At 40.9% G+C, this 12,564-nt stretch overlaps 1 protein-coding gene and 1 long non-coding RNA gene across 4 annotated transcripts in view; one reads left to right on the forward strand and one right to left on the reverse strand.

The window, feature by feature from the left end:
- CA2H7orf31 (chromosome A2 C7orf31 homolog) overlaps positions 1–5,503 on the reverse strand; it is a 44,606-nt gene extending 39,103 nt beyond the window's left edge. Inside the window, exons 1-2 of the mRNA XM_045495116.1 lie at positions 5,402–5,503; positions 4,587–4,739 (exon numbers count right to left, since the gene is read on the reverse strand). Of these exons, the coding sequence (XP_045351072.1) occupies positions 4,587–4,720 (134 nt within the window). The 5' untranslated portion in view covers positions 4,721–4,739; positions 5,402–5,503. The remainder of the gene's footprint in view (positions 1–4,586; positions 4,740–5,401) is intronic.
- A 97-nt stretch (positions 5,504–5,600) lies between these two features.
- Positions 5,601–11,495, forward strand: LOC123606573. Of its 3 annotated transcripts, XR_006716343.1 has the most exons (4): positions 5,665–5,756; positions 5,865–6,482; positions 9,578–9,884; positions 11,346–11,495. It is a non-coding gene; the product is annotated as an uncharacterized LOC123606573 (long non-coding RNA). The 3 variants fall into 3 exon arrangements; XR_006716342.1 differs by having other exon boundaries at positions 5,601–6,482; XR_006716345.1 differs by having other exon boundaries at positions 5,601–6,094.
- Positions 11,496–12,564: the final 1,069 nt, after the last annotated feature.

Here is a 12,564-nt window from a genome sequence, read left to right on the forward strand (position 1 = left end):
TGTCTATGGCTGTTTTTTTGGCCATAGAAGAGTTGAGTAGTTCGACAGAGACTTTAAAGCCTAAAGTACAGTTGACCCTTGAATAACATGGGAATTAGGGGTGCTGACCCCTCATGCAGTTGAAAATCAGCGTATGACTTTTGACTCCCCCCAAACCTAACTATTAAGTCTACTGTTGACCAAAGAACCTTACAGATAACATAAACAGTTGATTACACTATTTTGTAATAGTGTACACACATGTGGACACATATATTTTGTATGTTATGTGTATTATGTATTGTATTCTTACAATAAAGTGAACTAGAGAAAGTGTTAAAATCATAAGGAAAAGAAAATACATTTATATTACCATACTGTATTTGTTGGAAAAAAATCTGCATATAAGTGAATCCATGCAGTTCAAATCTGTGCTGTTCAATGGCCACCTGTATTTCCTGTCTGGCCCTTTACAGAATAAGTTTGCCCATCTCTGCACTTGCTCGTCAAGGAGAATCTAGGTGACCATTGATTTAGGGTGCTGTCGAAGGGATGGCGGTATTCAGCTCTCAGACCTCTGAGGCTTTCACCAGCTTTATGGCTATGATCAGTAGACACGGTTTGGAGGACATGACAAGTGAAAAATATTTAAGTACATTTGATTAATGACAACCTGAGCTTTAATATCTAAGTTTTAAAAGTTATATTTAAATTAGATGAGTCAATTTCTCAATATCTGACCTCCATATATTACATTGTCCTAGGAAGATGAGCCAGTAGAAAATGTTAATCAATCATTTGGGTTGGTATCCATCTAAAGCCAGTAAGTTGTAGGAATCCATTTAAAATAGAAGGCAAATGCAAAAATAAGTCCTGTTTCTCCTTTATTTTAGGGTCTCACATTTCCCCCCTTAGCTTTAATATTGACAGCATTGTATAGAAGGAACTAGGAACATAAATATTGAAGTTTTAGGATTAAGTAATGTGAAAGCTTAAATAATACATGTCTCCATAACAAAGAAAATAATAATAAATGATTAGTACTGCAATCTGTGACCACATAAAATTAAATGTTTACTTGTTTTTGAGAAAGATGTGTTTCCTAAGGATGAACCAGCATCTTGCTTTGGAGTCACTGTGGAGTTTTGAGTATTACATTCTACTTGGGGGAGCTGAATTTAGCCAGTAATTATTGGAAGGAATGATTAAAGGAAGCTCAGAACAAACATCTTCTCATTTTTAGTTGGCAGAGAACTAGTAGTAACAATAACAAAAAAGTTAAAGAATCTAAAAGCAGTGGAATGAATTCAGAAACAAATGAGAACCAATGATGAAATCTTAAGCAATTCTCAAGGCACTTCTCTAATTGATGTTTGTTTGCTTAATGAGCTAGAGAACTTGCTAGAGATAAGGAGATGCCAACTGAATGGAAAAAGGAGATAGACCTCTGTCATGATTCTAAATAGCAGTATCAGCCATTCTTAAATTTTCAGTGGAAGAAATACAAAAGAATACCATCTGTTTATTAATACTTTTAAAAGAGATCAAGTCAGAGTATATATAATAGTGACTACTATGCTTGTTCTAAAATACACCAGTGAAGAAAGTAACCAAAGTATGAAGAGTAACTCGCTTTTGGTCAGTGGGGAAGTTACAACCATAGTCCTGGTTTTCTTACTGTTTTCAGTGCTTTCTGTTAGCCCACTGGTTCTCCAAGTAAGCTGAAAAACTTCTAAAAATGCAGATTTCCTAGACTCACATCAGAGCCCAGGACTCTCTATTTTTACAAAGCTGCTCAGGTAGTTCTGATGTGTTCTGTCTGCATACCAGTGCTGGATAACACTGGAGCTAGGCTGCCTACTCTGAAAAGAAAAAGTACACTGATGTGAGGAAGTCATTTTGTGTTGCTGTTAAAATTACAGAGTTCAGAATACACTATGATATTTTAAAAAGGCATCCCTTTAAGTACATCCAAGTTTAGAAAACTAAACTGCTGAGAGCTAACATATGCTAGGACTCATGTTCATCCTTATCATTATGAAGGGTAAACCCTAAAGGCCAGGAGCTTTTTGTTGTGTTTTGCTTTGAGATACCTTGAGGTTTGAGTTGGGAGCCATAGACCCTGAACTTCCTCTGAAGAAGTAAGCCTCAGCATTGACAGAGTAGAGGTTCCAATGTTACCATGATGACACTTTTCAGAGCAGTTCAGAAGAAAAAGGGAACTTCTGTATGCTGCCCAGCTGCTTTTTAAGAGGGGGTTAAAAAACGGGGTTCTGAGAATGCATGATCATCCTGGCTTTCCCATTTGGGGACTATGATAGGAAAGAATTCATATGGAATAAAAGGGAAAGCAAATTTTAGTTATTAGGAGTCAGGAACATGGTTGTACCTACCTACTGCTTCAAGGAGTACCTTATTGTAGTTTGCAGGTAACTGAACATATATTGTATTTAATTTTATAGGCAGTTAATAAAAAGCAATATTTTCTCAGAGATGCTTCTCTCCTTTTTTTTTTTTAAGTTTATTTTGAGAGAGAGAGAAAGAGAGAGAGAGAGCAGGGGAGGGGCAGAGAAAGAGAGAAAGAGAATCCCAAGCAGACTCTTCACTGTCATCGCAATTCAGAACTCAGACTCACTGACATTAGGACCTGAGCAAAAACTATGAGTCGGATGCTTAACTAGCTGAGCCATCCAGGCACCCCTCAAAGATGCTTCTCTTAAATTTCATGCTACTGAAAAGGTTTTGGGGCCAATTACTAACCAACCATAGGACCATTTAGGTAGAAGAGATAATTTCAGTGAAAAGCCTTATATACATGCTGTTAGTGAATTCAGTCAGATAGGACAGCCTTAAATTCCTACTCAGATTCCTTTTGACCAAATATAAAATTTTATGTTGCTGTTTTTGAGCCAGGGACAGTTGTCTATCCCCAGATCATGAACAATCTGCTAAGAGTTTCCTCTGACTCAAGGGAAGCCTGTCCGATTCTGATGACTCTTGGAGCTGAGTAGGAATTTAGGACCGACAGCCATTTTGGGGAATCAGGAAACAGAAGAGCATGGGTAGCAAGGACTGACTTAGTAGAAGTGAGCTGAGTCCTCTTTCCCACAAATACGAAAATATTCCTTTTCATTTAATGAAAATGTCAGTTTACAAAATATGTTAAATATGATCTTTAGGTTAAAAAAATGGAGAAGACACATATCATGGTGTTAACGGTGGTTATTCTGGATAAAGGAAGTACAGAGGTTTTCTTCCTTTTGTTTTAATTTCATAGCTTTTCCTTTTGTTAGAAAAATGGAAAACTTGTTTTCTTTGTGGATTTCCAGGATTTCTAAATTATTTATGAGGAATGTGTTAGTTTTATAATTAGGAAAAGAAAAGCTTCTTTTTTCATATAAAGAGCATGTTTACAAACTGGACTGGATCCATGGAAGTCTGATCAAGATGGTGAAAGCCCAGATTCAAGAAGGAAGAGTTAAGTTTGCAGAGCAGCAGTATTTAGCCTGGCAAAGAGAACTCTTACAGAGCCAAAAAGATCTTTGAACTCTTGAAGGGCTGCTGTCATGGAGATGATAGGTAGATTATTCTTATTTTGCATGGAGAGAAGAACCAGGGTCAGCAGGTAGAAATTATGAGGAGGAAAAATGTCCTCAGTAGAAAGAAATTATCTGATAACCAATAGCATTCAAAATTGGGATGGACTGCCTGTGTGGTAGTGATGTCCCATTTTGGAAGTGTAAACTGAGGCTGGGTGGCTTTCTGTATGATTTCTTAAAGAAGGAATTCTTAAACGAGAGATTTGATCAAGTGAAATTATAAATAAAACCAAACCAAACTGAACAAAATAACCATACAGGCGCTTTTTTTTTTTTTTAACCATCTAAGTGTTTTGAGATTTTTTTCTTTTTCCTCAAAATGATTCAAATAAATACAATACAGAGAGCTGGCACTGAGATCTTAGAAAATTACTTGTTTGCACCTGTTGCTTCATATGTAAAATAGTGAAAATAATAGTACTTATCTCATAGGGTTGTTGTGAGGATTAAAAGAATCGCTATATACAAAGCATTTGGTACAGTGTCCACAGTGTTTACAGCAATCAATCAACATACGTTAGATGCAATTTAAATAGTAATTTGTAATTAGTGTGTTACAGGAAATTTGGTGAAGCAAAGATTTAAATGGCAACCTTGAACAACGGATTCTGGGAGTGTTTTTGAACAGATGGTGTCAGGGGATGATAGGGAACCACTTATACTACTCCTGATAAAATAAAAAGTTTGATCAAAACAGATTAATTTTCAAATGAAGGAAGTGATCATTCTGGAATTTTAGAATGTTGTGAATGAAATTGATGTGTGCCTTGTAAAGATGCACACCAACTTACTTTTGATCAAGTTCCTAACAGATGTGGACACTACAGTTTAGTTAATTGTCATGTTATGCCATCCCTAAGGTGTGATAAACAGAAGAGCCCTCTATCTGAGTGTTTTTTTTTCTCACATATAAAAATAAACTAATATATTAAAGCCCTTTGTAATTATTTACGTTTTGTAACGTTTTGTAATTACGTTTTGTACGTTTTGTAATTATTTACGTTTTACCTGTCCTCGGAGGCAGTTGGGCGAGTAGCTGTTTGTAATGGAGTGTGCAATTCATTAGAGTAAAAGGTGTTTGACAATAGGTCAGCTCCTTCAAGCTCTCTGCAATAGTAGGGCCTGCCATGAATTACCTCCATGTTTCTTGAAAGGCACAGACTGGAAAGAAAAGAAGGGCACAGTTGGTTCCAATAGTCAACTGACTTGGTCACTATCACACTGGCCCTCCCTCAGGGCAGGCAGGAAACGTACTTTATACTGCTAAATTGTTCAACTCAACATTGCATAGAAATCAGGGGTTTCCTTTCTCACCAAGAAACCATCTGTGGACCCTCATATATCACATCAGTAATAAATAGTAACTTAAATTCTATGGAAGTCAATTTCAAGGGAAATTGAAAGTGGAAGTGGAAGACGTTCTTAAGGACAATCTAAACACTACTGAACGACAGGTCATATCCATACAAGGCCACTCCTCCATGGACATCGACTGAGATTAAATTTTTGCCTCAAAGTTTACCATAACTATTCAAGAAAACTCAGCTGACCCCCCACCCCATCCCCATAATATTTCTTAAAAGCAGGCAGAATCACATAGCAGAATCAGCAGCTGTGCTTCTAAGGGTTTCAGGGATCCGGAATGAGAGAAGAGCTTTGCAGAGAGGTGCAGAAGCAGTGGTGCAGCAGGACCCCAAAGGGTTAGAATCCCGCTCCCTCCCTCGGACTTGGACGAGGAAGCCAAGGAGGCACCCCGGCTGGCACCGCGGGCCTCCCAGGCCATTAGCGTCCTGCCTAGCGGTGACTCAGGGGTTCGGACGCACCTGGGACATCAGCCTGGGGGGCGGCCCCGGATCACGTCTCCCCTTGCCCTCCCCAGAGCTGGTGGGCCTCTGCGGGTCGTGGAATCCCGCCGTTGTCCACACCTGCGGGCCCAGGGAGCTTGCTGGTTACGGGCAGGTGCGGGTGGGGAGAGAGAGGGACCGCGGGCAGGCCAGGGGTGGGGTTGAGGGTGCCTATGACGGCAACCGTGACCGTGGCACTAGGTAATGCATTCTTGCGGAGGGGCAGGCGGCTATTAGAGTTTTCGCAGGAAGCCAGCCTAGGAGCCTTGCGACTGGTAGTAATCCGAAGCGGGACTGTTAAGTGTAGAGAGAGGACAAGACGCCCAGTCTAGAGGTGAAAGGGGCTCTTCCGGGGCTCCAGGCCCTCAGCCCCGCCCCCACATCTTGCCCCGCCCCCAGGCGTCCTCTGGTGGAAGATCTAGTTCAACTTGGCTTGTCCTAGGGTTTTTCTCCGGCCCTAGCATTCCCAGTGTGGACTGGGCGGAGGACAGGCTCAGCGCCAGGATGTAGGGCAGGACACCCTGGTGAGGCGAGAGCATCCTGCCCATCTTCCCCCTCCGCCTCCTATTGCTGGAATGGGGGGCTGCGGCCGCTTTGAAGGTGGCTTCGCTGGACTCTGCACGCGTGCTCCGGAGTTGTGCCCTGTGGGAGACTTGGCTCTTCCTTCCTCGGGTGGGTGCGGACATGGCAAACAGGCAGGTCTGGCTGCGGCTTACCTACCCAGTTCCCAAGGACCTAGCCCCACCTTGATGACCTCAGTTACCCGCAACCCCTGCCCTCCCACCTCCATCCCCTTTCCCCCAGAAGCTAATGTGAACACGGTTCCGCACCTACAGAGCCCTGAGTTTCTGTGATGACTGAGACACCCCCACCCCCCACCCCCGAAGGACCGGGATGTGGGAAGCTTACATTTTGAGAGAGGCTAGAACTGAGCCTGTAGGAACACAGAAGGATGCGGAGGTAGAGAGATCACCTCTGCGAAGGGAGTTGTTCTCTGACTCTTAAAACAGCTTTTTAATCAGCCGACCAGTGGATATTCATTTTGTGCTGTGCTTTCTAGGTGAGTGTTAGGTGACATGCGAGAAAGAAAGGTGCATCGGAGTCGGCAAGGTCGGGATTTTATATTCTTGGTCAACTTCATAGTCTCTGCACCTCTCCCCCAATTCCACTAAGCTTGCAAGAGTAAATACTGCTGGAGACAGAATTGTGAATTAGGTGAAGTTTGCCCTTATCTTTCCTTTATACCTTTTATCCCCCCCCTCCCCCCCAAATAACTTCTCATGGAAGTCCATCCTAATCTTTTTTTGCCTTTTTGCTGCTCTAGGGTTTTCACGATTTCCTTTTAAATTCCTTCCCATTGAATTCCCTGTCAACTTAGCCTATTTCATGTGCCCAGCCTTCCAGTAATTTCTGTATCCCACCTTTCTCTTGTGCTTGACCTTTGTTCCATTTCCTCATGGCTTGATTCTTCCTGGGTGGTAATAATTGAACACAATAGATTTAATCAGGGATATCTGCTGAAGCTGCATCACAAGCCATGGGCTCATATGTATGCGGATGGTTGTGAGACCAGGGAAGTTAGGGCCACAATGGGACCCAGGATATGTGGTGAGAGTCTCCAGGTTCTAGTGGGTTTGAAATTTTATTTTCTGTCAAACGGGTGTAAAGAGTAGGAAAATAGCATTACTTATTTTTAACTTTGTTATCTCCAAATAAAATTTATAGGCAAGAAAAAAAATTCATTGTCAGATCTTTGTAAAACAAGTGTTCTCTTTGGAAATGCTTCCCCATCTGAAAGGTTCTTGAGGATGTCAGAACTGGGTCTACTTGACCGCGCTCCTCAGCCATCAGATCATGTATATGTGACCCCAACCAAAGTGAGCACCTGCCTTGGGATGCTCAAAATAACTGATTTCTTAGGTGTGTCACCACTTCCTGTGGAGTCAGATCACCTTTCTATCTCTCCTGACATACTGTTCTCTCCGTCACCACTTCATTTACCTTAATGTATTCTTTGAGTCACTAGTAATCCCGCCAGCAGAGAAGATGAAATTTGGGAATGAAAAAAATGTATGCATAGAATACTGTGTCTGGGTTGACAGAAATTCCAAACCGCTAAAGTTAGACCTTTCGCCTTCAAGGAGATAATATACAGGAAGTAGATAATAATGTAAGCTATACTCTATAACCTTTATTTTAAATCTGTTATAAAGACTTTTAATTAAAGTGGTATTTGATAATGAACCAAATAAAGTTTTGAGGGATCTCATACTTCTTGGCAGATATGGGTATTTAATCCACCCCCTGAAGTTTCACTGACATAATTGACGTATAAAATTGCATAAGTTTAAGGGGTACAACACAATGACTTCATATATGTATATATTATGACATGGCTGTCACAGAAATTTTATTTATTAGCATCTATCACCTCATATTGTTTCAAAAAAGAATTTTTCCCCTTGTGATGAAATCTTTTGGGATTTGCTCTCTTAGCAACTTCAAATATACCAAACAGCATTGTTCACTATAGTCATCCTGTTGTGCATTATATCCCAGTACTTACTTATCTCATAAACTGGAAGTTTGTACTTTTTGACCACCTTCGCTTGATTCCCTTACCTCTCACCCCCTGCCTCTGGCAACCACAAATCTGATCTCTTTTTCTATGAGTTTGTTTTTTTAGATTCCACATATAAGTGAGATCATACTGTATTTATCTTTCTCTGTCTTACTTAGCATAATGCCCTCAAGATCCAAACATGTCAGGAATGCAAGATTTCTTTCTTTTTTATGGCTGAATAGTTTTTCCGTGAGCACACGTGTACCACATTTTCTTTATCCACTCATCTGTAGATGGACACTTAGGTTGTTTCCATGTCTGGCTATTATAAATAATGCTGCAGGGGCGCCTGGGTGGCTCGGTCGGTTAAGCGTCTGACTTCGGCTCAGGTCATGATCTCACGGTCCGTGAGTTCGAGCCCCGTGTCGGGCTCTGTGCTGACAGCTCAGAGCCTGGAGCCTGTTTCAGATTCTGTGTCTCCCTCTCTCTCTGCCCCTCCCCTGTTCATGCTCTGTCTCTCTCTGTCTCAAAAATAAATAAACGTTAAAAAAAAATAAAAAAAAAATAATGCTGCAGTGAACATGGGGTGTAGATCTCTCTTTGACATAGTGATTTTATGAATATTTAAGTTTTTTTAATATATTTTTTAAAAGTTTATTTATTTTGAAAGAGACAGCGACAGCACGAGTAGGGGAGGGGCAGAGAGAGAGGGAGAGAGAGAGAGAGAGAGAGAGAGAGAGAGAGAGAGAGAATCACAAGCTGTTGCCACGCTGTCAGCACAGAGCCCTAGGTGGGGCTCAAACCCATGAAGCCACAAGATCATGACCTGAGCTGAAACTAAGAGTCAGACGCTTAACTGACCGAGCCACCCAGGCATACTTCATGAGTATTTTTTAAATGGAAAAAGTTTGAGTATTATTCCTTGCCTAGAAGATGACTTTAAAACATACATTAAAAAACAACTGTAAAACTTAAAACCTCGTTGATTCCAATGTATGTATCCTACTTACTAGGATGATAATTAAAACTACATATTCTTCTGGCTTTAAAATTAAACTGATTACAAATGAGTTTAATGACACTTTAATATTAAATTGAGGTTTTTTTGCCTTGAGTAGCTAAGGAACTGTGTACTCATTGCAATGACATAGGTGCAGATATTTATAAAATGTCCTTATTTGGTAAATAATCCCTAATTGCCCAGAGTGTGTCAGGGATTGCCCCAGTGCCTGCAATCTCTGGGGATATGGAACAGGAAACAGTTACGATCCAATGAGGTAGGTGCTACCTTGGGAAGCAAACACCCTTGTACTTCTAGCCTCAAGAATTATGGAAATCAGTAATGCTGGATATTTTATTCCTGGCCTCTGGTAGACTAGCCTCTAAAGATGGCACCCATTGCACTTCTAGCCTCAAGAATTATGGAAATAAGGACTATAGTAATATTGGATATTTTCTTCCTGGCCTCTGGTTGACTGGGCTCTAAAGATGGCCCTTAATGAACCACAGCTCCTGCTATTAATGCTTATGTGTAGTTCCCACCTACATCTGTATAAGCTGCTCTGTGACTCGTGTTAACCACTTGAATGCAGAAGTATGCTCTGCCAATCCTAGACCTAGTCTTTAAGAGGACTGGTCGCTTCCACTTTCTCGCTCTTCGGACATTTACTTTTGAGAGACCTGAGCCACCATGAAATAAGTCTGACTACCTTACCAGAGGGACCCTGTGGGAAGATTACGTGAAGAGGGAGAGGGATCCTGTTGTCATAATGTCCCCATTATCTGAAGAGATGACTCCAGTCTCACCTGTCACCCGACTGCAACCAGGTGAGAAGCCCCAGGTGAGACCAGTGGAAGAACTGCCTACATGATCTCAGACAACCTACAGAATCACAAGAGGTAATAAAATAGTTGTTCTTTAAAACCACCAAGTCCTGGTATGGTTTCCTGTGCAGTGATAGATAACCACTTATTGTATAATGTTTGTACATACTACATAATTTGTTTTCTTTCTTACCTTTCTAAATATTAGAATGTTTTAATATTTTAATGTTAGTTAGAATGTTGGTGGTTGACTTCACAATGTAGTATTTAGGATGCAGAATATTTTGATGGCATTGTAACTAAACTAGGAGACGAAATAACATCATCCAAAAATAGAAATAGTGACTGTTAGGGTCACCTGAGGAGTGGGGGAGTGAGTGATGGGATATTCATTTGTATGAAGAATAATTTCATCATTTAGGTGGAAGCATGCCATATAATTGTTGCATTGACATTTAAATATGGGTAGAAATGTGTCTGTGGATACCTTAGGGTCAAAGGAGTAGAGCATAGGCTAGTTGATGCCACGGTAACACATAACCACCAAATCTAAGTGGCCTAAAATCTCAGTGGCTTGTTTCTCCTTATGTTCCATAAACCAGTACTGCAGGGGACCCTGCACCTTGTCATTCAAGGGCTGCTGTCTCCTAACTCTGCCATTTCAATGTGGGGCCTCAGGGTTTGCAGCAGCAGAAGGGAGTGTAGGTAATTAAGCACCAGCTCTTAGCTGTTTCTACTCACAAGTGATTCACAGCAGTTTATAAACATTCCTATGGCCAAGGAAATTGCAGGGCATGGCCTGCAATATGTCGTGTTCCTGAGTGTCTAGGGAATGGGAAATGTTAATGAATTCTAGTAACGTCAGTCACAGTGTTCTTCTAGTACTTTGCCTCCCTCCAAGTTTTACCTTCACCCTATCATTCTCTATACTACCACCTGGGAGATTTTTGTAAAATGCAAATCTGACATGTGTCTTGCTTGAAATCCACCATGGACCCCTGTTATTCACAGCATGAAGGCTGACTTCTGATTTTGAAAAAAATTTTCCTAATCTAATCTTTCTCAATCCTGTCCCACAGCAGCCCACCCTTCAATTATATTGACCTTACTTGCAGTAAGGAGCAGAAACCATGCTTATTATTTGAGCAGGGTAAACTTAATATAAAGGATTATTAACTAGTAGAGGCTGGTTAACTACAAAAAGAGGGAGATTTAAACTTCTTAGAAGACAGAGTGTCTGTCATAGGTACACACAGCCTTCGGATGGAGAAGAAACCTGTTAGAGGTGTAGGTTAGCACTGTTCTCTAGAAGTGGTCTCGTCTTAGAGGATGAGAGTTGGCCAGGACTGGCCTCTGGAAGTGGCCTGCCATTGCTGGAGGGTATGTGCTGGATATGGCTGCTGGTAGAGAGAGAGAGAGTGGTCTAATGGCCAGTTGGAACGCTTCTAGGTGGATGCCAGGCTCTAGTGATGAATAATAACAATAAGGGATCAGTAACTGAAACAGAAGTGTCTTACTGTTATCATTGCCTTGCAGGGGGTCATTCCAGTGCTTTCTATTGATGAAACTTAAAATTCTGCCACCTGATGACGGAGAACTTTTTGCAGGATCCAAGTCCAGTATCACAAAGTGCAGGGCAAAGAAGAGTGGATTTGGAATGGAGAGCCAATAAATTGATAACTTGCACACCCTAGTAATGGTAATTTATTTAACATACACTGTGTACCAGATGCTGTGATAGAAGAGTGTGTGTGTGTGTGTGTGTGTGTGTGTGTGTGTGTGTGTGTTTGTAGGTGTACATAATTTTAAAACCCACAGCAGCCCTGTGAAGTAGATATCCTCATTTGACATATACAAAAAATGATCCACTTTTGTCTGGACATTAAAGCTATGCTCTTCTCTGCCATCCTGATATTCTTTTCTTCTCTGTGGAAAGTTAAATGTGCCCTCTTATCTTCCCCCCCTTAGTACTTGCCTCTGTATTACAGCACTTATGTTGCAGTACCTTTTGGTTTGTGTGTCTACCTCTCTCGGTAATGTAGGAGACCTTGAAAAGCAGGAATCGTATTTTTTGTTTCATTTTGGGTTCCCAGTGCCTACCTTTAGTACTTAGTACTTAAATACTCATGAAAAGAGTAATTATTTGGATGTCCCCTCCTTGAAACCAATGTCAGTGAGCTAGATAACTCTGGAAACATATAGGTAGGTGCTAAGTAAATCTCTTGAGTTGGGTTGAGTATTTACTATTGGATAAGCTAGTAAGGTCTTGTTGAATATTGGGAATAGGGAAAGCCTTTTTTGTTTTTATTTTATTTTATAATTTGGTTTATTTATTAACACCATAATGTGATAGGAAACTGTCAATTTAAAATCTCTTTTATATGTTTGTGCATAGGAAAGGTTTGATTCCTAAAAAACATTTAGCCCATCATAAAATGGTACAATTTTAGTTCACAGTCATGGATAGGTTCTGCTGTTGGCCATTCCGTTAAATCTCCTTTAGGTTCAAATTCTACTTCTGTCAGTTTTTCTTTCTTTTTTTTAAGTTTACTTATTTATTTTGAGAGAAACAGAGACAATGTTGAGTGAGGGAGGATCAGAGAGAGAGGGTGAGAGAGAATCTCAAGCACGCTCTGTCCTGCCAGTGCAGAACCTGATGCAGGGCTTGAACCCACAAAACTGTGAGATCGTGACCTGAGCTGGAACCAAGGGTTAGATGCTTAACCGATTCAGCCACTTAGGTGCTCCTACTTCT

This window comes from Leopardus geoffroyi, chromosome A2 (assembly GCF_018350155.1).
Source record: "Leopardus geoffroyi isolate Oge1 chromosome A2, O.geoffroyi_Oge1_pat1.0, whole genome shotgun sequence".
Classification (NCBI taxonomy): domain Eukaryota; kingdom Metazoa; phylum Chordata; class Mammalia; order Carnivora; family Felidae; genus Leopardus; species Leopardus geoffroyi.